The sequence below is a fragment of the Neophocaena asiaeorientalis genome, unplaced genomic scaffold (genome assembly GCF_003031525.2).
Source record: "Neophocaena asiaeorientalis asiaeorientalis breed wild unplaced genomic scaffold, Neophocaena_asiaeorientalis_V1.1 scaffold218, whole genome shotgun sequence".
Classification (NCBI taxonomy): domain Eukaryota; kingdom Metazoa; phylum Chordata; class Mammalia; order Artiodactyla; family Phocoenidae; genus Neophocaena; species Neophocaena asiaeorientalis.
In genome coordinates this window covers 10605226-10627422 of record NW_020172818.1, presented here as the reverse complement: position 1 = coordinate 10627422, position 22197 = coordinate 10605226, and the positions used below count along the sequence as shown (strand labels likewise).

Genomic DNA, 22197 nt, shown 5'->3' with positions numbered 1-22197 from the left:
ATCATTTCAGGTCATCAACAGCCACCTCTGTGAGCTGATCAATGTCACATTGCTGGGTTTATAATCACTGAAGCCTGAGGCAACAACTCCTCAACATTTCAGTAGGATGCTGAGCTTTATTGTGGAAAAGGGTATAGTTTCCTTTAGATTTTAAAATTATTTAGAATTGCCAACAGACCCTCATTCCTCCATCAGAAACCCTTGGGAATCCACAAACCCAGGTTAGGTCCCGCTCCAGTCTAACTTTCTCAATGTAAAAAGAGCAGACTTGAGACTCACAGAGTCAGTGCAACTTGGCCAAAACACACAGTGAGCTGGTGGTGAGCCTCTGAAATCTTAGCCCAATGTTGCTTTGTCAAACTAGGCTGCTTGTGTTAGCTCTTTGGGCCATAGCTCAGGTCCTTTGGCTCTGGACATAACTCATCATTCTAAGTGAATGGTGAACAGTATCCCAAAGGTGGGCATGAAGGTATCACCAGATTAGCATCCTGCCATCTAGCAAGTGTTGGATTGCATGCTTCCACAACAGTGACATCTGCAGTGTGTATGCGTGCACGCATGAGGGCTTATGTGTGTATGCACGGGTGACATCAAAGATGGAGAGACCAAGAGCTTCTCTGGACCAGCAGGCCAGCAATGTCTTTCCCAAGTGGCAGGGGGTGACAGTGTGCCTCCTTGTCAGTAGCCTGTAGCTGAAGAAAGACCTCTACCCCACCCCCAATTTAAATCACCCTGTTCAGACCACAGGACTCCTGAATAGACTCTGAGGTCCTGGATCCATCTGGATCACGTCATCATGCACCCATGTACGTGTCCATACAGCCCAGGCCCTGAAACAAGTAATCCTTTAAAAAAAATGACTAATGCTATTAACCTGGAAATAGGACTTAACCTAATGATATTAGGATAAGAAAACAAATATAAATAGTTCACCTTTCTCTGTTCCAAGAACCTGTATTGAATTAAAAAAAAAACAAAACATTGAGTTACTCTTAGTGACAGAGAATTTTACATTATACTATGTGTGTTTTTAGAGCAGTTGGTTAGCTTTTTTAGGATAGATTTTTAAAAATCTACGAATAATCCTCCAAAAGACTAAGCAAAAATAAAAATTTTATACTCTTTGTGTGATGTAACAGGCAAATATACAGTCTGCTGATGGGACTATAAATTGCTTTGACTCTTGGAAACCAATTTAACCATAGCTATTAAGAGCCTTAGAAATACTCTTATTCTTATCCCCAAAATTTCATTGATGAGTTTCTTTTTCTCAGACAACAACCTGAAATCTGGATCAAGTTCCATGTACAAAGATGTGCAGTACATCATCACTTATAATATTGAAACACTGGAAACAATCTACATAAGCCTCTAAGTGAGAACTATTAAGTAATTTTTGTTGCTATACTCACTATTGGAATGTTAGAAATGCATTGCAAGTATTTACGTAGAGTATGGAATAAGATTACTCTGTAAGTATATCTCAAAGTTACATAAAATGTTCAGGATTAAAAACTGGGCTTATGACATATTTTGTAGAAAAAAGGATTTGAAGAGATACGATAAAATATTATATTAATAGAGGTTGTGTTTAAGTGATGAAAGCCATAGTTAATTTTCTTTATACCTGTTTTGGAATTTTTATTTTTAAAAATTAGCATGAAAATATTCACAGTATTCTTGTTAAATGTAGCCATTTCTCTTCTCAAACATTTTCATTCTCTTTTTTTCCTTAATAGTAGTAGAATTCTTGATCATTCTTCATTATGAAAGTCTATGTGCTTATGGGACTTGTATTCTTGAGTCCTATTATATTCTTGAAGAATCAAAATGCCTTGCAAGAAGTATAGTATTTGCTGAAGTATTTACTTAACTGCAAATAATTTTCTAAAGTCCATTTCATGCATTGCATCAGCTGAGAAAGTCCACAGGTATCATTTGGACTAAAGCTTCTTAACTTGGGGGATGCAAGAGGTCCTTGGATGACCTCATGGGATCCATGAACCTTCTGACATGAAAAGCTAAATTTTTTTCCTCTATAAATATATGCATTTTTTTCTGGGGTGAGGAAGTTTTATTATACCTTTCATCAAATTTTCAAAGGGATCTGAGTTCCATGAAAAGTTAAAGCCAGTGGTTTCCAGATGAGGTCCAAAGAGGTGGTGCCATTTGCTCAGATTCTCAGAGTTATCTTGTGGCTGAGCTGACCCTGGAGCCCAGGTCTCCTGACTCACATTGGCTTCATAGACAAGAATCACTTATCAATAAATAGCTTAGAGAGGCATTGTACATCTTTTCTAAGGCTAACCAACAGACAAGCCCTTTTTTTTTTTGTGGTACGTGGGCCTCTTACTGTTGCGGCCTCTCCCGTTGCGGAGCACAGGCTCCGGACGCACAGGCTCAATGGCCATGGCTCACAGGCCCAGCCGCTCTGCGGCATGTGGGATCTTCCCGGACCGGGACACGAACTTGTGTCCCCTGCATCGGCAGGCGGATTCTCAACCACTGCACCACCAAGGAAGCCCAGACAAGCCCTTTTGTTTCAAAGAGCTTGACATCCCCTAGTTTTCTGGAAAGAGGACATACATTTCATCATGGACAGCAAATAAAGTCAAAACTATAGGCTATGTAAAAAGGGTAATGAATGAATCCATTTTTATGGGTGGTTTGAAAGTTTCCCCACTGAGTCTTCCTCAGGACTTTGAACCTGGCAGTTCAAAGTGCTCAATCATTTGCGGCTGTGGTTCTCAGGCTTGTCAAAGGAGGGGAGAAAGCCTTGCTGTAAAAGTAGCCTGGAAGCCATCTGTCTGCAGGAGCAATTTTTTTTTATTGAATTGAGACCCAGCCAATTTTTTGCTTGAGGGCTCTGAATTTAAAATCAAATGCAATTAGAAAAATGGAGTGAAATCTCTCTAGTTTCCCTACTTTAACTTTTTTTTGGTTAGAAAATTAGCATATTCAAGTTAAATAGTAATGCCTTCTTTATTATTTCTCACCTTCCCTCCCTCTCATCCTTTCCTCCCTTCCTTACTTCCTTTTTTTCCCCACAATTTCACCTCAGGGGTGCCTCTGTATTTTCTAGGGCAAAGTCATGGGCATGGGGCTTAGATCAGGACTCTGGGCTTTCTAGGGTGGCTCCATCTGGCAGCTGTGGGAACCCTGGCAATTCTTGTCACCTCTCTGAAGCTTCTTTTTCTCTTAGGGTTTTCTTTCTTTCTTTCTTTCTTTTTTTTGAGAATTAAAGGAGACAATAAATTTCTACTTTTTGAAAACTATAAAGTGCTGTGTGAATTTGAATTGGGGCAGGTGGCACATCATTTCTGCTGGAATGAATTCTGGTCCCTAAGATATAATTTGAGCAAGCACTTAACACTCACACAAGCATGGCATGTGCCCTATGAGATGGGCTTTTGAAATAGAGAAATGGCCTTGACTCTCAGCCCAAACAATGAGGAAGTGTCTTGGCAAAAGATAAAGAGGAAGAATGTGTTTTTCCACTAGGCCTTGTTGTTTTTTAGATGATATCAACTTCTAGCAGAAGGCCAACCAAAGTTGCAAGAAAAACAAAGAGTCCTGCATGATCCCTGCTGTTTAAGACTGACCTCTCCATTTCCTTCTTGCTTGTTTGTGATTGGTGGGGCTATTGTCCTTTTAGACTGACTGGTGAGTTATGGATATAGGTCATCTTGAGTAGCTGCCTACTCGGGACACATAAACCAACTCATAGGAAGAAAGAGGTGGAGTTCCTCTAGATGTGTGGGTTCCCCAGCAGCAGAGAACCACCCCAACTTTCTCCTTCCTGGTGGCACTTGGGAAGTCCAGCAACTCCCAGAAGAGGGTAAGCTGAGTGAAGTCTTGAACAGCGCCTCTCATTTAGCAGTCACGTGTTATTCTCCTTGACATGATTGTCTTGTGGATTAGAGGTCATAAATATCTTGTTTGACAGACAAGCTAGAAATGTGACTCTTAATTTTAACATTGTCAAAACACCAGAAAGAGAGAGAGAGAGACAGAGAGAGAGAGAGAGAGAGAGAGAAAGAAAGAAAGAAAGAAAGAAGAAAGGAAGGAAGGAAGAGAGAAGGAAAGAAAGAAAGAAAAAGAAAGAGGGAGGGAGGGAGGAAGGGAGGAAGGAAGGAAAGAAGAAAGGATGGAAGGAAGAGAGAAAGAAAGAGAAAAAGAGGGAGAGAGGAAGGGAGGAAGGAAGGAAAGAAGGAAGGAAGGAAGAGAGAGAGAAAGAAAGAAAAAGAAAGCGAGGAAGAAAGGAAGGAAGAAAAAAGGGAGAAAGTAAAACCGAAGCCTTTCTGGGTTCCCTGTTCCTTGTTCATAGGGAACAGACCCCAGACTCCATGACCTTCTCTGAGTCCCAAAGGGCAGATTCAAACAATTGCTAATCAGGGAAGGGAGGGGATACTGAGACAAGGGAGGAGCAGTCAAGAAACAATAGCGCAGCCTTGGGGCAGGATCCTGGTTCCCCTTCAAGGGATACACATAACAATATCTTTGAGATGTTAACTACTGATGAAGCATTCTTCATTCCAGAGAGAAGGTCACAGTTTGATAACCTCGAAAACCACAGAAACATATCAGGAGACCACCTGAGGCCCGGTTAAAGGAATGCAGGCCCTGCCCACACCCTGATCCTTATCAGCAACCCTGCCCTTGAACTATTGCTATAAAAACTCCTCACCAAATCCTCAGGGGTTGGGACACACAGTTTTCAAGGGCAGGAGCCCACTGTGTCCCCCTTTGCCTGGCAAAGCAATAAAGCTATTCTTTTCTACTTTACCCAAAACACTGTCTCTGAGATTCAATTTGGCACTGGTACACAGAGTCTAAGTTTTCAACATCAAAAGAAAGAAGGAGAGAAAGAAAGAGATCAACCTTTATGTTCTAGATGATGTAAGAGCAAAGGTCAAATACTAAGATAAGAACCAAATCCCTTAGGAGGCCAGTGGGAGTGAAGTAAGGACCTACCATCTGCTTAAGGAACTTCTCTGGGGGCTTAAGAAAGTAAACATCTGAGACGGCTCTAAGATAGTTCCATCTTACCTGATCTTCATGCCATTTATTGGGCCTCTACTGCTCACCTGGTCATTTACGTGCTGACTCTGACTGACTGATTTTGTCACAACAGCTTTGCCAAGTTGAGGATACCCACCTCTATTTTTTTATTGGGAAAACAGAACAGAACGGGGTGGTTGGGTGGGGGCAGGAGGATTTGCCCAAGTTCACAAAGTAGTTGGTGGCAGAGCGGGAATCTAACTCAGGTCTGTGCAACTCTGTATCTCATGTTCCTTCTACTCTGCAGTCCTGTCTCTCTTGTGAAGAACAAATAGCAAAGTATTATACGATTTCCAACATTTATATCTGAAATGCTAGAGGCTGGAAGCCCTCGGTAGAAACCTGATGTCCTCCATGGATCATGGACATGGTCTTCTCCTCATTGTACCAATAAACACAGAATACGGTGGCAAAATGGAATTTGATTTAAAATCTTGAGCTTACTTTGTTTTGCTTTAGTTTTATCACCTTTAAAATAGGGATATTAATACATATTGAGCATTTCTATTATGATAATTAAGTATGTTGCCAATCACAGACACTTTGCACAAAAATTCCCTTCTTTGTTGCTTAGGACACAATTGCTACTTACCTCACTTAAGTTCTTTAAGCTTATCTGTCTGCAAGGAAAAGAAATATGGTGTTACATAAAATATAGTTCATAATGATCAAGATACAATCAATCTGAGTCCTTAAAAACTCTTTGATTACATTTTCATTGCCAAATTAATAGCCCATAGTCCAGTGTGATATTTATCACTGTTCTATCAAATTAAAGCCTGCTTATTTTTCTCATAATTTCCTAAGCAAAAGAAGAAGTTATGAGCCAATATAAAAGGTGGTGACAGAAAGGACATGAAGAAACCTGCTTCTCACTTTAGGAGAATTTAAATAACATCATCATTTCTCCTGACATTTGGTTTTCCATGTCAAGTTTCATTAGCACAGAGGACCTGCTATTATTACCTTCATTTTAAAGCTCTTCATTTTTTGCTTTGAGGGAGTATAAAAGATTTTAAATGTGAAGTTGTGGTACAGCTGGACCCCAGGAAGGCGTGCATGAGAGAAAGGATGCTGATATTAAAGGAGATCTGAGACAGGAAAAACACGAAACTGCATGATAGGGAAAGAATTCAACATGGCATTTGATAAAGTGGACATCAGACCATTGGAGGGGTCTCAGAAGAAACTCCAAGCCCTTCATTTATATTGACAATTGAGTCAATTAGCCTCACTAAACCTCATTTTTCTCATCTACAAAGTGGCACAGGGATATTCGTCTTAGAGGGTTATTGTGACGATTGCTAGAGATAGAAAGGAAAATGTTGGGCATCTAGTGGGCACTATTGTTAGAATGTGGGCACAGCCAGATGAGGAGGTTATGAAGGGAGTTGGGTGGGTGACGCGCACACCTGTCCATCTAGGTCTGTCTGTGAAAAGACTGGAACTGAAGAGATGCCAGGAGATTAAGGCTGCAACAACAATCCTAGCTGAAGTCTGTTGATCTAGAGTTATAAAGGTCTGTCTGTAACAGGTAAGATGATCCCAGCAGCACACAGCGCTCAGATGCTACACCCTGGTCTCAGATCTCCAAGCCAGAAGCAAGTGTACTGAGGTCCCACATTCTTTAACCTGTTTCATCAGTCCATCTGAGATAACACATCTTCACCCTGCTTCCTCCTTTTAACGGGGCAAGTGGAAGATAAAGAGGAACAATTAGAAGTAATAAAGTAGAACAGACACTCATAATATTAATTCTTTTGGGGTTAAAGTGAGGCTGATCTCAGTGTTTTTAATGTTTAAGAAACTCTGGCATCTTAGGAATACTGATAGATTGGCCATGTGGCTTCAATTTAAAAAGGGTGAGTGATTTTAGACTTGTGATTTTAAGTTAATGAGTCAAGCTATGTTCAACTCTATTTGCAAACCATTCAAACTGTTTAAGAAACTTGAATTTTGCTATATTTATATATTAACTTTATTAGATTTATAAAAATGAAATGTTAAAGTTTTGCTTGTTAGGGTTTAAACCTGCCCTGTCAGCATTAGAGTACTTAAAAAATCAATTACATTTAGTGAATAAAGGTATTTCAAAGGTTTCAGGAGATTTAACTGAGTTCCTAAATGTCTTATGTCTTAACCTATGTAATGTAACAAGCAGAGTGACTGTCTCTCTGTTTAGGTAAAAGCACTCCACTTGTGAACCAAGCAATATACTTTATAGATGGAAATTTGAGGCTTCAGGAAAGTTAGCCTTTGGAATTCGTAACTTTAAAAAGTTGGATTATTGAGTGAGAACCCCAGTAATTTTAAGAAGTCCATTCTGTGCATAACAACCGTCGTTGGGTCTTGAAATGCCTGTGGTGACAAGACCCCCACGAGCTGGTTGCTCCCCTCACATGTAAAATGGAGGCTTTAGGGGGTCTCTTCAATGAAATTTATGAAGACAGGGAGACCTGCACAAAGTGATGGAATGGCGGAGCAGGGTGGACTCTGGCCTTCTTCCCCAGCACCACCCTTCCTCTCTGAGAGCACCTTTCCACTCATAAGTCTCCCCGTGATCGGCTGCTGGAGATGGCCAGTAAATAAAACATGGTCATTGATTGTATAGAATAAGTTTTCCACATCCTTTCCTGTGCAAAGTAGGTGCTCAGTGTGCACTTGCGGATAATGCCTTGCACTCTAAAAATAGCCCTTCCTGAGCCTCTCTTAGTTTTTGGCTTAGTTTCAAATGAATTGGATTTGAGTCCTTGCTCTGTCATCTCTGAGCGCCATCTCACTCAATAAGTGAAATTTCCTCTCTGAAGCTTCATTTTCCCACCTGTAAAATGGGTAAATGCAGACAGAAATGAAGAGGATTGATTAAGGTTCTCATGAAATAATATATGTGAAAGCTATTTGGAAAAAATAACACCTTACATCTGCAGAACACTTTTAACAGTCACACTCCCTTTTAACTTAAACTTTTTATTCTGACCTAATTGTAGGTCTCATGCAGTGGTAGGAAATAATACAGACACATCCCACGTGCCCTTAACCCAGTTTCCCACAAAGGCAACATCTTGCAAAACTATGATGATAATAAAGTTTACACTTTAAAATCAATAGTTTCCATTCACGAGTGTGAATTTGTATATCTTCTTTGTAATCCATACTTTCTCTCTTCTTATGGTTTCTTGATATGTATAATGATTTTTTCCACCACCCAAATCATCAGAATATGCATTTTTGCCACTAAGGTTGCTTGAACTGATACAGTGTCAGCATTACTAGTTGAAAAGGTAAAACCATAGTTAGGCAAATGAGTGTTTTGTTGGTAAAATATCACACACTTTATTTAAATTTTGGCTGAATCCCCCACCTTGGGCCACTGAATTTGCTGAAGTTTAAAGGAAATTTCATGGCTCGATGACCAGTCTGCAGTTCTATGCCCTCATCAGAAAATTAAGGTTTGTAGCATTGCTTTTTGCACAGCGCTGAGGACTCTAAAGTGGGCCATGTGTAGCTAGACCTACAGCAAATGATGATTGCTCTCATGATTTCTCAGGGTGAGTTTTATTTGGTGCATGGACCATGGTATTCAAATTACAATGGATACATAGTTGGAAACTTTTTTTTTCTTCTTTCTAATTATGTCAAGGAGACAGTTTCCATGTGGCGGTTAGTATATCCTAAACATCACTCTAACTTTAATTTTCTTCCCTTTTAACAGAGAAAACCTCCCCCAGGCTGAAAGTTTTGTTCTGAAATTACGTTGTGGTTGTTTATGGTGATATGTTTCCCTCTTAAATACATCTATTTAAGTAAAAAAAAAAAAAAAAAAGCTGACAAAATATATAAAGTACATCATAATAATGACCCATAAGTGGCTGAGAATGTCTAGCCAACATTCCCCAAACGTCAACGTTCTCTCCTAGTTTCAAGTTGTCAATGAATGTTCTAAACGGCGTTTTCCTTAACTGAGGTGCTTCAATTCAGCAATTGTTTTGTGAAGTCAAGACTTAGCTATAAAATAGAGAAGGGCAGAGCTGGCAGAGACCAATGGGGGCTGAAACACAGTAGCGGGGACCACCACTGTCACCCACAGTGAGCACGGCCAATTGTAAGGCTGCAGCTGTCTTCACTGATGCAGTTGATCCCTGGACGTAAATCACAGCCTCCCAGGGAGGGCGATTCATCGCAGGGGCCTAGGGAGCAGCTGTTAGGAAGGCAGCAGGCACTACTCTTCCTGCATTGGCCAAAGATGCTCAGATCTCCAATCTTCCTTCTGTTTTCATGGAAAGTGAACCTTACAGCAGCCTCACGTGGTCATTCACATGTGGTCATTAGTAACGGCCATCTGACTACCTAGATGGGCCCAAATAAAAATGAATTGAAACCTCTCTTAAAGAAAAGCTCTCGGTTTCTTCGTTGGCAAATATTTTCTCCCATTCTGTGGGTTGTCTTTTTGTTTCGTTTATGGTTTCCTTTGTTGTGCAAAAGCTTTTAAGTTTAATTAGATTGCATTTAAAAAATTTTTATTTCTATTTTCATTTCTCTAGCAGGTGGATTAATCTCCAACATATACAAACAACTCATGCAGCTCAATAACAAAAAAAACAAATGACCCAATCAAAAAAATGGGTGGAAGATCTAAACAGACATTTCTCCAAAGAAGACATACACATGGCCAAAAGGCACATGAAAAGATGCTCAGTATCTCTAATTAGTAGAGAAATGCAAATCAAAACTACAGTGAGGTATCACCTCACACCAGTCAGAATGGCATCATGAAAATATGTACAAACAATAAATGCTGTAAAGGGTGTGGAGAAAAGGGAACCCTTCTACACTGTTGGTAGGAATGTAAATTGGTACAGCTACTATGTAGAACAGTAAGGAGGTTCCTTATAACCTTATAAACACTAAAAATAGAGCTACCATATGACCCAGCAATCCCACTCCTGGGCATATTCCCAGAGAAAATCATAATTCGAAAAGATACATGCACCCCAATATTCACTGCAGCACTATTTACGATAGCCAGGACATGGAAGCAACCTAAATGTCCACTGACAGAGGAATGGATAGAGACGATGTGGTATATACATACAATGGAATATCACTCAGCCATTAAAAACAACGAATTAATGCCATTGGAAGCAACGTGGATGGGTCTAGACATGGTCATACTGAGTGAAGTAAGTCAGACAGAGAAAGACAAATATCATATGATATTGCTTATATGTGGAATCTAAAAAACATGGTGCAAATGAACTTATTTACAAAACAAAGATAGAGTCACAGATGTAGAAAACAATCTTATGGTTACCAGGGGAGAAAGGGGGAAGAGAGATAAATTAGGAGCTTGGGATTGACGTATATACACTACTGTATATAAAATAGATAACTAATAAGGACCTATTGTATGGCACAGGGAACTCTATTCAATACTCTGTAATGTGGGAATAGAATCTAAAAAAAGAGTTGATATAGGTATATGTATAACTGATTCACTTTGCTGTACAGCAGAAACCAACACATTGTAAATAAATTATATGCCAATAAAAATTAAACAATAAAATAAAATAGAATAAAGCAAAGCTCTCTTAGTCCTCGTGGCATTCCCAGTGTCTGGCACTGGGCTTTGCATGTTTTTGCCCTCTCAACAGTCATATACCAACCCTATAACTTTGACCGAGTCACCTAACTTCTCTGAATCTTAATGACATTTTGTGCCCAGTGGGTAGGGAAGTGATTTTTGCCAGGCTCTTATTATATGCCTCTACTGGGCTGGGCACTTTGGCCTTTCCAAGCCTTAGAAAATCATACGTTATTGGGCTGCAGAAAGGATTCAATGAGATGAAATGTAACTCTACTCTGGTGAAGAGACCCAGCACAGCTCTCATCACATCTAAGAACGATTAAACACTGTAAACTACAGCTAGAGACACTGCAAAGTTACAAAACACGAAAGTCTAAAGATTCCAACACCACTGACATGGCTGACAGTAGACTGGTGTGATCCAGGCAGCAGAGGGGCTCATCTGGAGATCAGGAGAGTATTATTTTAGACATTAGAAGCTTGGACACAGACAGGTAAGGCCTAAGCACCTTCGAAGCTTGAGTGGCAGAAATATCCCTAGAATCTGGGTCCCTCTGGGCGCCTAGCCCTGGATATACATCAGATTCATCTGGAGAGCTTTGAAAAATACTAATGCCCTATAGTGATGCTTTCAATTGAAACAGATCCTGGAGAACAGTACTTTTTAAAAAGTTTGCCTAATTATTTCAATGTAAAGCCAGGATGAGAAGCATTGCCCTAGAATCTATAGCTTCTATTTCAAGACAAAATAGGGTTATGGGTGCCTAATTCTGTCGGGTACAGATGGGAGATGCTGTTTAAGTGTTTTTCTTTCTTCTTTCCTGTGCTGTGACAGATATTATCCTAGTACTTTAGAAAAATCACATACCTCCTCACCACAATTCTATCTCATGGGGCTGGTTATTTTCTTTTTACCAATAAAGAAAGCAGGACTCAGAACTGTTTAAGAGCTTCCTGAAATTTTACAGCCAGAAGTGGCTCAGCAGGGATCCAAACCCTGTCCTGCTGGGTTCCCACATCCTACTCTTTCCAATGTAAAGAAACAGAAAGAAAATAAAAATCCTCTCTTCTACACACTAAACAACCTCATCATCTTTGATGTTTATTCATCCTATTTTCTTTTCTTTCTTTTTTTACAGTACGCGGGTCTCTCACTGTTGTGGCCTCTCCCGTTGTGGAGCACAGGCTCCGGACGCGCAGGCTCAGTGGCTGTGGCTTATGGGCCCAGCCGCTCTGCGGCATGTGGGATCTTCCTGGACAGGGGCACGAACCCATGTCCCCTGCATCGGCAGGCGGACTCTCAACCACTGCGCCACCAGGGAAGCCCCATCCTATTTTCTATCTCCTTCTCTGAGTTTGGGCCAGTTCTTGTCATATTAGACGACTTGGTCAGGAATTTTAGGGACAATGCATTTCACATTTCCAATTCAGATGATGTTCTATTACTGTTGTTGTTTCCAAGACACTCATTCTTTGAAAACAGAAATCAAAAGAGAGCAAATCTGGTGACTCTTGGTCTGGCTCAGCCCCTCTGGAAACTGCCTCGCCGGGTTCTAGGACATATGCATACTGCAGTGAGTTAGCCCCTCCTTTTGAGGTCAAAGGGACAGACTTCTTTCCAAATATATTATATGCGGTGGCAAAGGCACCAATAGAAAATGGCTCAAGGTAGTAACTGTAACACATGTTGGTAATAAATATGTGCTAGGCAGGTACTGATAAGCACTTGATAGAAATCATCTTATTTAATTCTCACATTAGCCCAGGAGGTAGGCAGTAGGCATTATTCTTAACCTCCCTTTACTGCTGAGAAAAGCCTTGGGCTTAGAGAAGCAAGTCATTTGCCTTGGGGCAGAGTTTCCCAACCTCTGGCCCACTGACCTTTTGAGTCTTATTACTCTTTGTTCTGGGGGAGTTCAGCACACTGCAGGATGTTTGGCAGCATTCCTGGCCTCTACCCACTAGATGCATCCCCAGCACCCAAGCTGTCACGACAAAATGTCTCCAGACACTACGAACTCCCCTGGGAGCAAAGACATTTCCGCCCCCCAACCCCGCTCCCAGTTAAGAACCACTGCCCTTCCTCTGCTAGTTTATGAGAAGGAGAACCTGCGTTTCGAGATGGGGACAGGGGAGAGAGGAAATTGCACGAGGAAGAGCAGGAGAGGTTTCTGCATGGAAGATGTATGTTTGTGTGGGCTTCTAAAGGACAGAAAGGGAAGAGGCATTTGCCAAAAAAACTAAGGGGGAAATGGCATTTTCGGCTCTTTTACGTTCCGCCATCAGAACCAGTGATGAAAGGGTTCTCCACAGAAGTGCCAAATGTGCCTGATATTTTGAATTTCTGTATGCACGAGAAACGCTCACTGACAACATAGTGCCCTGCACCTCACCGGCTGATCCAAGCTTGCAGTCAGAAAGCATCACTCACTCTGGGCAGCAACACGAGGGAAACACCAGTCTCTGTTCTGACTTCTAAAATAAGGTAATTTTGGAAATCTAAACTCTCTCGGGGAAAAGAAAAAGAGGTCCTTTCGTGTTTGTGACATTTTTTGATCAGAGCTGGCTGCTCGGCTGCCCGGTGCCCCATACATTTGGGAGCGGGGCTCTGGCATCAGCACTTAATACCAGAGGGTTGGGTTTTTTATATTTATTTGTCAAAAAGGCAATCATGTTTTTGACAAACGGGTTTTCACGTGCGCGGTTATACTTCTCCGGCCTGGGAGATGGGAAGCTGCGTGCCGATATTGGTCCTCCAACAGTCTGAACCCCTTTCAGTTCCGGCAATGATAACATTTTCTTTAATAACTAATTCACATCGTAAGTGAGCCATTCTTCCAGTAACTGATTTTATTACAAAGAAGGTGTATTTTCCATTAAGGAGTCAAACTACAGGTTTCTGAGATGCTTTCCCTCAAGGTATGGGATGGCTGTCCCCACCACGTTGGGCAGCCCATTTAGAGAGGTGACTGGTTTGGTTATTGTTGCTCTCTTCCCCCTGCCCACCCGTTCCCTGGTCATCTCACCACCAGCAACAGCAAGCCTCTCACCTGGACTCTCTCTGGACTTCGGCAAAGGTGTACCTCTGAGGGAAGAGTGGCTTGCTGCTCGTCGGCTCAGGGGGCAGGGGCTGGTACTTCTTTGGAAGAGTGATGGGCGGCCTGTGTGAAGAGTCACAGTGGGGATCTGAGAAGGTTTGCTGCACAGATGGCTCCTCAGACCTGGAATTCACACAGCCCTGCCCGCTGTGCCCTCAGCTTTGGGCTGGAAACATCAGTTTTGGGGGTGGGGGGTGGCAGCTCTCTACAGGGAGCTTCGAATGTCAGAATACTCATTCTTCTAATCAGCTTAAATCTCTCTCCTTGCAACTTGCCCTTTGATCTGGTTCAATTTTTTAGAGTGTTATGTACTTTTCTATAGGGTGTCATAGCTTTATCAATCTGCCATCTGTTGAAGTTTTAGGAGGCCTGGAGTAAAAATATGATTACAGCCTTTCCTTTGCTCCAGACTAGAAGACATGAGCTTTTGAATCTCCCCAAAGAAATAGGAAAATGTTCCAAAGTCGATGGGTGCCTCACTCACGCATGTATTCACCCGTGCCCTCACTCATTCACAAAGTGTATCGGGCACTGTTGGTAGATGCTGGAGATGCAGAAAGGAAAAAGACACAGTCCTGGGCTCAAGACGCTTCCCTCTGGGAGGGCAGAGAGAGAAGTGGTGAGAAGATGACCAGCCAGGGAAGTAAGTGCTGTGATGGAGGTCCTCACGGGCCCAAGCAGAACAACAGAGTGACTTAACTCAGAGCCTGAGAAATCAAGTCTGTTGCTTTTGCCTCCATATATATAAGTATAATAATAATTGCATTTGTATTTGTATTATATATATAAATATATATATATATATACATATATGATTATATACTTATGTACTGTAGGTCCCTTGAAGGCATTTCCCAGTGCCAGGACTCTCTGGCAGATTTCTGTACTAAAAGGAAGGAGAGATTTCTGTACTAAACAAAGGGAAAGAAACAGGAAGCAGGGAAGCAAGGCATTCATTAAAGATCGATAAGTGGAGGTAGATTGAATAGATGACTGTGAATGAATGAATGATTAAATGGATGAATGAGGCTTATTTAATCTTGTTCATTGACCAACTCATTAGCTTTCAGTATCAGATGTTTGTGTTTCTCTTTCTCAAATTATAGAACTAATCGTTTAAGTATATAGCAAAACAAAGTTCTATTTTCAGTGTCTTACCGAGGAGGTGGTGGTAAAGGAGTCTGCAAAAGGAAAGAGAATCAGAAATTAAAGCCTGGTTCTTTGAGCAGAGCTAAATGGTTAGTGATTTTTTGGTTTACAGGTAGACATGACAAATCCCAACCAAACTTCTAGGATATATATTTCAAGTGCCACCTAAGCTTTCACATTGTCCATATTCCTATGCTTCTAAAACAAAGGGTGGGTAACAAATGCATTTCAATGCTTTTTCTTACCTTGTTTCCCTTTGTGGGTTTGTCTCCTAAACATAAGAAGGAACATCAGTGAGTTTATGGAAAATGTCAACAAGCTATTTTCACATATGTTTAAATGGAAATCATTCCTCTTTGAATACTTTTGGTGATAACGCCAATGAACATTTGTTGAGCTCTTATTAGATACCCAGCACCATGCTAAATATTTTAGTTATGTGACCTCATTCAATCCTTGCCTTTGTTCTGGATGCAGAAACTGGGGTGTGGGGAAGTTAAGTAGCTCACCTTCAGTCCCCCAGTTAGTAAATTGTAGAATGAAGATTTCATGGCATGTGGTGCGACCCCTAAGGTCCTCTCTAAACCATTAACTCTTGATTAACATTCTCTTATATATACAGTCATCTTATTAATTCAAGTCCCTGCCTCACACCTTCATCGGACATTTCCAAGCAGAGGAAAATAGCATCATGAAATTTTCCAGGTGGAAGGGTTTTCTAAGACCCCAGAAAACAACTTTTATTTTACGAATGACAAAAGTAAGGACAAACTAGGTAGGACAATTGCCCAAGACCACCCAATCCTAGAACAGCCTGAATGAGGCCCGGAAAGGATTTTCCCAGCTTCTAGGTAGTTTTATTTCCACAATTCAATTCTACTCAAAGACAGTTATTGAGCTGCTACTCTGAGCTGTGCACAGGACCAGGCACTAGGGATTAAAAAGACAAATACAACACGATCCTTCTCCTCAAAGTGTTTACAGTTGTTCTGTTTACAGGCCAAGTTCCAGGTTCTGGGGACATAATTGGAAAGGTGAGAGGCACTGTCCCTGCTGCCATAGGGCTTATAACTAAGAGGGTAGACGTGCACTGAAAACACTATTAAAATCGTGATGATAATTTCAAGAAGAGAAGGGCATGGTATTGAAGGGACACACAGGAGACTTAAGTTAGTCTGGGGTGTCAGAAAAATCTCTTTGAGGAAGCAGTGCTCACTTATCTAAAAATGGATGTGACCTAATAAATGCTGCTTTATAGGGGGTGGGAGGAGTCAGTGAGACAATGTCTGTATCTTATTGTAGGAGACTTAAAACTCAACTGAGCACTGGCTGAGCCTCCTTTCCTTATTTGTGAGACAACAAGGTTGGATTAAATCTGTGTTTTTTAACTTGACTATGAAGAGTCCATTGTGGTCCCCCTGGGGACTCCCAAGGAAACTGCAGGACTGCAGGACGGGGCGGCGGGTTTCTGGTTCATCACCCCATGTCACTGGCGGGACTCTACCTCCACTCACTTCCCACTGGATCTCCTCTTAAGATTTCTTTTGGGGAAAGGTCCAGCTGGCCAAAAACAGCACAACACAACATACACTGTCCTGGATGATTTTAAGGGTTCTTCCAGGTCTAAAAAATAACTACTTCATTGAACAAAATTACCATTCTCCCTATTTTGTTCTTAGAAAACACTTTTAAACAGAAAGGATAGACTTCTCTGCATGAATTCAAACACTGATGGAAGACACGAATCGTAGATGTTCCAGGCATTGTAAGAACACAAAATATGACCCAGAACGTATTTCAACAACTGTGGCCGCCTAGTTAATGTTAGATCTTTGGTTATTTCAATGATATTACTAAAAAACTTAGGCCATAGGATGCTTCTTTAAGGCATAAAATTAGAAAACAAAACTAACTTGCCTTCATTTTATTGTTCACTGGCTTCAGCAGTAGAGCGCCCTATGGAACTACCTTATGGCTTATTCTGATGACTTTCCCTGTGAAGCTAGATGTTGGCTGTCTAAGACATCTTTTTTCATAGCTACCACTATAACTACTGGGGATCAATTCAATTCACTGGAAAAAAAATTCAATAAAAAGACTGAGCATCTGGAATTCAATAGGAACATTCCATTTATTGCTTCAGAGATATGTATCCCGTTTGCTTCAGTGACTGTGAGTTTAGAAAAGGACGTCTATCTTGCTTTTATTCATTTACTTATTATTGAGGCTGTAGTGTATGTCAGGCATGGATTCATTTTTAATACATTTATTGATGTAGGTTTTGGGGAATATAATGTCAAAAAAAGTTGCTATTCTCATGTAAACTTACATTCCAGTGGTAGGAGATAGAAAAGAAATCAACAAAAGTATATGATGTCAGGTGATGACAGGTGCTACAAAGAAAAATGAAGTAGGGTGAGTGAGAGATGGCGGACGGGGCTGCTATTTTTCAGACAGACCCCAGAAGGCCTTTGTGGATAGGTGATGAGAACAGAGGCTTGAAGAAAGTGAGGGAACACACCATATGAACACCTGGGCAAGAGTATCACTGACAGGCGGAGCAGCAAGTGCAAAGACTCAGAGGTGGGATGAGCACGAAGGGGCACTACTGTCCCCACGGTGGTGGTGGAGGTGGAGGGGTGCCCAGATCACACAGGGTCTTGTAGGCTGTGGTGAGAACTGTGCCTTATCGGTGGTGCATCTTTTCCCTACACCGTCTGTGAGTCGTGTGCCTTCATTATAATGTAAGGTTTTCCCTGGCATCAGTCAGTAACCCCCTCATTTAAAAACTGTGTGTGGGGACTTCCCTGGTGGCGCAGTGGTTAAGAATCCACCTGCCAATGCAGGGGACACTGGTTTGAACCCTGGTCTAGGAAGATCTCACGTGCCGTGGAGCAACTAAGCCCGTGTGCCACAACTACTGAGCCTGTGCTCTAGAGCCTGTGAGCCACAACTACTGAGCCCACGCGCCCTAGAGCCCTCACGCTGCAGCAAGGAAAGCAATGAGAAGTATGCGCACCACAACGAAGAGTAGCCCCTGCTCGCCGCAACTAGAGAAAGGCTGCACGCAGCAATGAAGACCCAACAAAACCAAAAAAAAAAAAAAAAAAAAAGTTAAAAAAAAATGTGTGTATGCAGATTCCACTCCTGGGTGTATACTCAAAGAGAAATGCAAACATACATCCATACAAAAACTTGTACATGAATTTTCATAACAGCAGTATTCGTAAAAGTCAAAAGGTAAAAAACCACCCAAATGTCCATCAACTGATGAAAGAATAAACAAGTATGTCTGTACTATGGAATGTTATTTGTTAGTAAAAAGGAATAAAGTACTGATACATGTTACAACATGGATGAACTCCTAAAACATTGTACTCAATGAAGGAAGTCAAAAGACTACATATTGGATGATTTCATTTATATTTTAAAAATCTAGAATGGGCAAATCCATAGAGATCGGAAGTATATTAGTGGTTTCTTGGGGAAGGGCAAGGGTTGAGGAGCGGCTTCTAATGGATACAGGCTTTCTTTTTTGGTGATAAAATTTTCTAAACTTAGATTGTGGTGATAGTTGCAGAATTCTATGAATATACTAAAGTCATTGAATTGTACATTTTAAATTAGTGAATTTATAGTATGTGCACTGTATCTCAATAAAGATGTTTAAAATATTTTTTAAAATGTGTTCCTGATATTATATGCAATATCAAAAACCCTGAAGGCTTCAGCTATGTCAAATATATCTAGCAGTAGTAATTTATGCCATGAGCTTCTCTTATTTATTGCTTAGATAACTGAAACGTTATAGACTAAGAGGTAGAAACGAACTTCAGGGACTCCACGAGGGAGAAAACTAGATCAAACAGGTGAAATAACTTGTCATACTGTCATACAGCTTTGATAATAATTCAGATAAAATTCAACCATATTTTTTTTTGTGGGGGTGGGGCTTGTTCAAGAAAGTAATAACAACTCAGGTATTTGACATACTGGAAGAAGATGAGATTTGGAGCTGAGTTTCTTGAGTTTGAACTTTGATTCTGCTACTACTGTGGGTAGGGTCATGGCAGGATCTCAATAAATATTAATGAAATAAACAAATGGATTGAGCAACGGTTGCAATTTTTCATCTGGAAAAGTGAGACATGGTTACTCATACTTCATGGGACTTCGTATGTGGAATAAATGAATTGATGAAGTTCACGTGATGGCTTTGAATGCATCCCCACTGTAACTAGTATTATTGTGTAATGGAAGATTAGAGGGAAAATGGCAATCGACCCTCCTGAGGAGGTACACAAATACCCCAAATGCTATGAAAAATTCCCTGTCCCATCAGAAGACCCAAACAGTTGTTATTCGAGATAGTTCGCATCTTGACATTCAGTCAAGCAGTTTTCACTAGGAGGAGGCTGGCATGCTCGCCATCTGTTGGCTGCATGTGTAATTAGCACCATCTGCCGAGACTGTGTCCTTATTTTGCTCTTCAGTCTGCAGTAAGGCAGTTTTCACTTCTGCTGAAAAATGTATTGCTTCTTGGGAGATAATGTAGTGAGCTGAACACAGCATTGCTGTAGAATCTATTACCTCCATAACTTGTTAGGGTGAAGTCATGAACAAGTTCTCAACCTCAGAGGGTTCTGTGAATTTAGAGTATCGCGAGACCTGCATGTGGCATTTCGGGGTGGGGTTGGGGGGCTGGGAGGGTTACTGGTGCCAGCTTATAGGAGCTGGTTGTTAATTTTTCAAGATTTTGCAATGCAGGTGTTAAACACGGCCATTATTAAAAAAATAGTTATGTAAATGTACACTTAAGTTATTTCAAAAACAAAGGTAGCATCTGCTCAAAACTCATGACTTCCTAGTTATTCTACCACATTTATCTATGCTGTTGAAGTTATTTACCTCTACTGTGTCTATGATGGAAATACTAAAAAATGGTATCTCTTCCCAACTACCTGTTCAATGATCATGTTGGTAGCTTGAAATCTGCTGTATGGGAAGTATTTACACCATGGAAATTGGCAAATGCTGTAAATTAGGGTTTGATTTATTGTTTTACTGCTTGTCTAGACTTAAAGAGATGGAGAAAATGTTGACAAAGCAAATTAAATATAAAAGTGTGTTGTGTCTGCACGTTGCCCCATTACATTGTAAAAAGAGGAAAATTGAGGAAATATACTTCTGATATTGAAAAACTATCATCTGACTCAGCTAAGAAGCTGTTCATGTAATTACATCAATTGCAGTCATCGTTTGGCTGCAGATACAAGAGTGTGGAAAAAATCAGTGAAAGCGCTCTGTGAAAATCAATTGGCTATATAAAATTTATGATAGAGTGTTGTATATTTTACTATTATTTTAAAACTGTGTGCTATATACATCCTTTTATCAGTAAAATTTATAAGAGGTCTATATATGTATGTATGTACATACTATTTTTTTTTAGATGCAATATTTTCTTTAATATGTCTGTGGTGAGCATAATTACTTTTTAAAAAAATAAAGACTATTTTTTTAGAGCAATTTTAAGTTTACAGCAGAATTGGAAGGAAGGTACAGAGGTTTCCCATTTATCACCTGCTCCCACACATGCATAACCTCCCCCATTATCAACATCACTAGTCCAAATGTTACATTTTTTACCGAGGATGAAGCTACATGGATACATCATAATCACCCAAAGACCATAGTTTACCTAAGGGCTCACTCTTGGTGTACATTCTATGGGTTTGGACAAATGTATAATGTACTCATCATTATAATATCATACAGAGTATTTTCACTAAAAATCTTCTGTGCTCTATGTATTTATCTCTCTCCCCAACTCAGACTCTTGGCAATCACTGAACTTTTTACTGCCACGATAGTTTTGCCTTTTCCAGAATGTCATATAGTTGGAATCACATAATATGTAACCTTTTCAGATTGGCTTTTGTCACTTGGTAATATGCATTTAAGTTTCCCCCATGTATTTTTGTGTTTTGATAGCTAATTTCTTTTTAGCACTGAATAATATTCCACAGTGGAATGTCTGGATTGTACCACAGTTTATTTATTCATTCACCTACTGAAGGACATCTTGGTTGCTTTCACGTTTTTGGTAATCATGAATAAAGCTGCTATAAACATCTGTGTGTAGGTTTTTGTGTGGACATAAAATTTCAATTCCTTTGGTAAATACCAAGGAGTGTGATTGCTGGATCACATGGTAAGAGTACGCTCAGTTTTGTAGGAAACTGCCAATCTGTCTTCCAAAGTGGCTGTACTATTTTGCATTCCCACCAGCAGTGTATGAGAGTTCCTGTTGCTCCACATCCTCACCAGCATTTGCTGTTATCAGTGTTTTGATCTGGGCCATTCTAATAGATGGATGGGGTATCTCATTATTGTTTCAATTTACAATTCCCTGGTGACATATGATGTGGAGCATGTTTTCATATGCTTATTTGCCACCTGTATGTCTTCTTTGGTGAGGTCTCTGTTGAGGTCTTTGACACATTTTTTTTTTTCCCCATTGGGCTGTTTGTTTTCTTATTGTTGAGCTTTAAGAGTTCTTTGTATAGTTTGGAGAATAGTCTTTTATCAGATGTTTCATTTGCAAATATTTTCTCTCAGTCTGTGGCTTGTCTTTTTATTCTCTTATATTGTCTTTTGCAGAGCAGAAGTTTTAAAATTTTAATCAAGTTCAGCTTATCAATCATAGATCATGTCTTTGGTGTCGTAACTAAAAAGGCATCACCATACCCAAGGTTATCTAGGTTTTCTATGCTATCTTCTGTGAGTTTTATAGTTTTGATTTTTAATTTAGGTCTATGACGCATTTCAAGTTAATTTTTGCAAAGGGTGTAAGATCTGTATCTAGATTTATATTTTTGTAGGTGGATATCAAATCGTTTTAGCACCATTTATGGAGAAGACTACCTCTGCTCCATTGTATTGCCTTTGCTTCTTTATCAAAGGTCAGTTGACTCTATGGGGGTCTATTTCTGGGTTCTCTGTTCTGTTCCACTGATCTATTTTTCTAGTCCTTCATTAATACCACACTGTCTTGATTACTGGAGCTTTATAGTAAGCCTTGATGTTGAGTAGCATCAGTCCTCCAACTTTGTTCTCATACCTTTTTTTCAGAGATTTGGATATTACACATTTACCACTGCTTGTGATCTGGTTTTAGTGCTGCTACTGATGTGCCATGTGACTTAGTGCAAGTTGTTTGGCTTCTCTGAGCTTTGGTATCCTCATCTGTGATTTAAATGGTTGGAAAAGAAGATATGTGGGTTCCAAGAATTTGTTTCTTGA

The 22197-nt window shown here is 40.3% G+C and overlaps 1 protein-coding gene across 3 annotated transcripts in view; it reads right to left on the bottom strand.

The window, feature by feature from the left end:
- Positions 1-22197, bottom strand: part of CLNK (cytokine dependent hematopoietic cell linker) — a 187515-nt gene that overhangs the window by 36476 nt on the left and 128842 nt on the right. For all 3 annotated transcript variants that reach the window (XM_024741747.1, XM_024741746.1, XM_024741748.1), the window contains 5 exons: positions 15138-15163; positions 14902-14924; positions 13696-13806; positions 5654-5681; positions 934-952 (listed from right to left, as the gene is read on the bottom strand). In XM_024741747.1, the coding sequence (XP_024597515.1) occupies positions 934-952; positions 5654-5681; positions 13696-13806; positions 14902-14924; positions 15138-15163 (207 nt within the window). The remainder of the gene's footprint in view (positions 1-933; positions 953-5653; positions 5682-13695; positions 13807-14901; positions 14925-15137; positions 15164-22197) is intronic.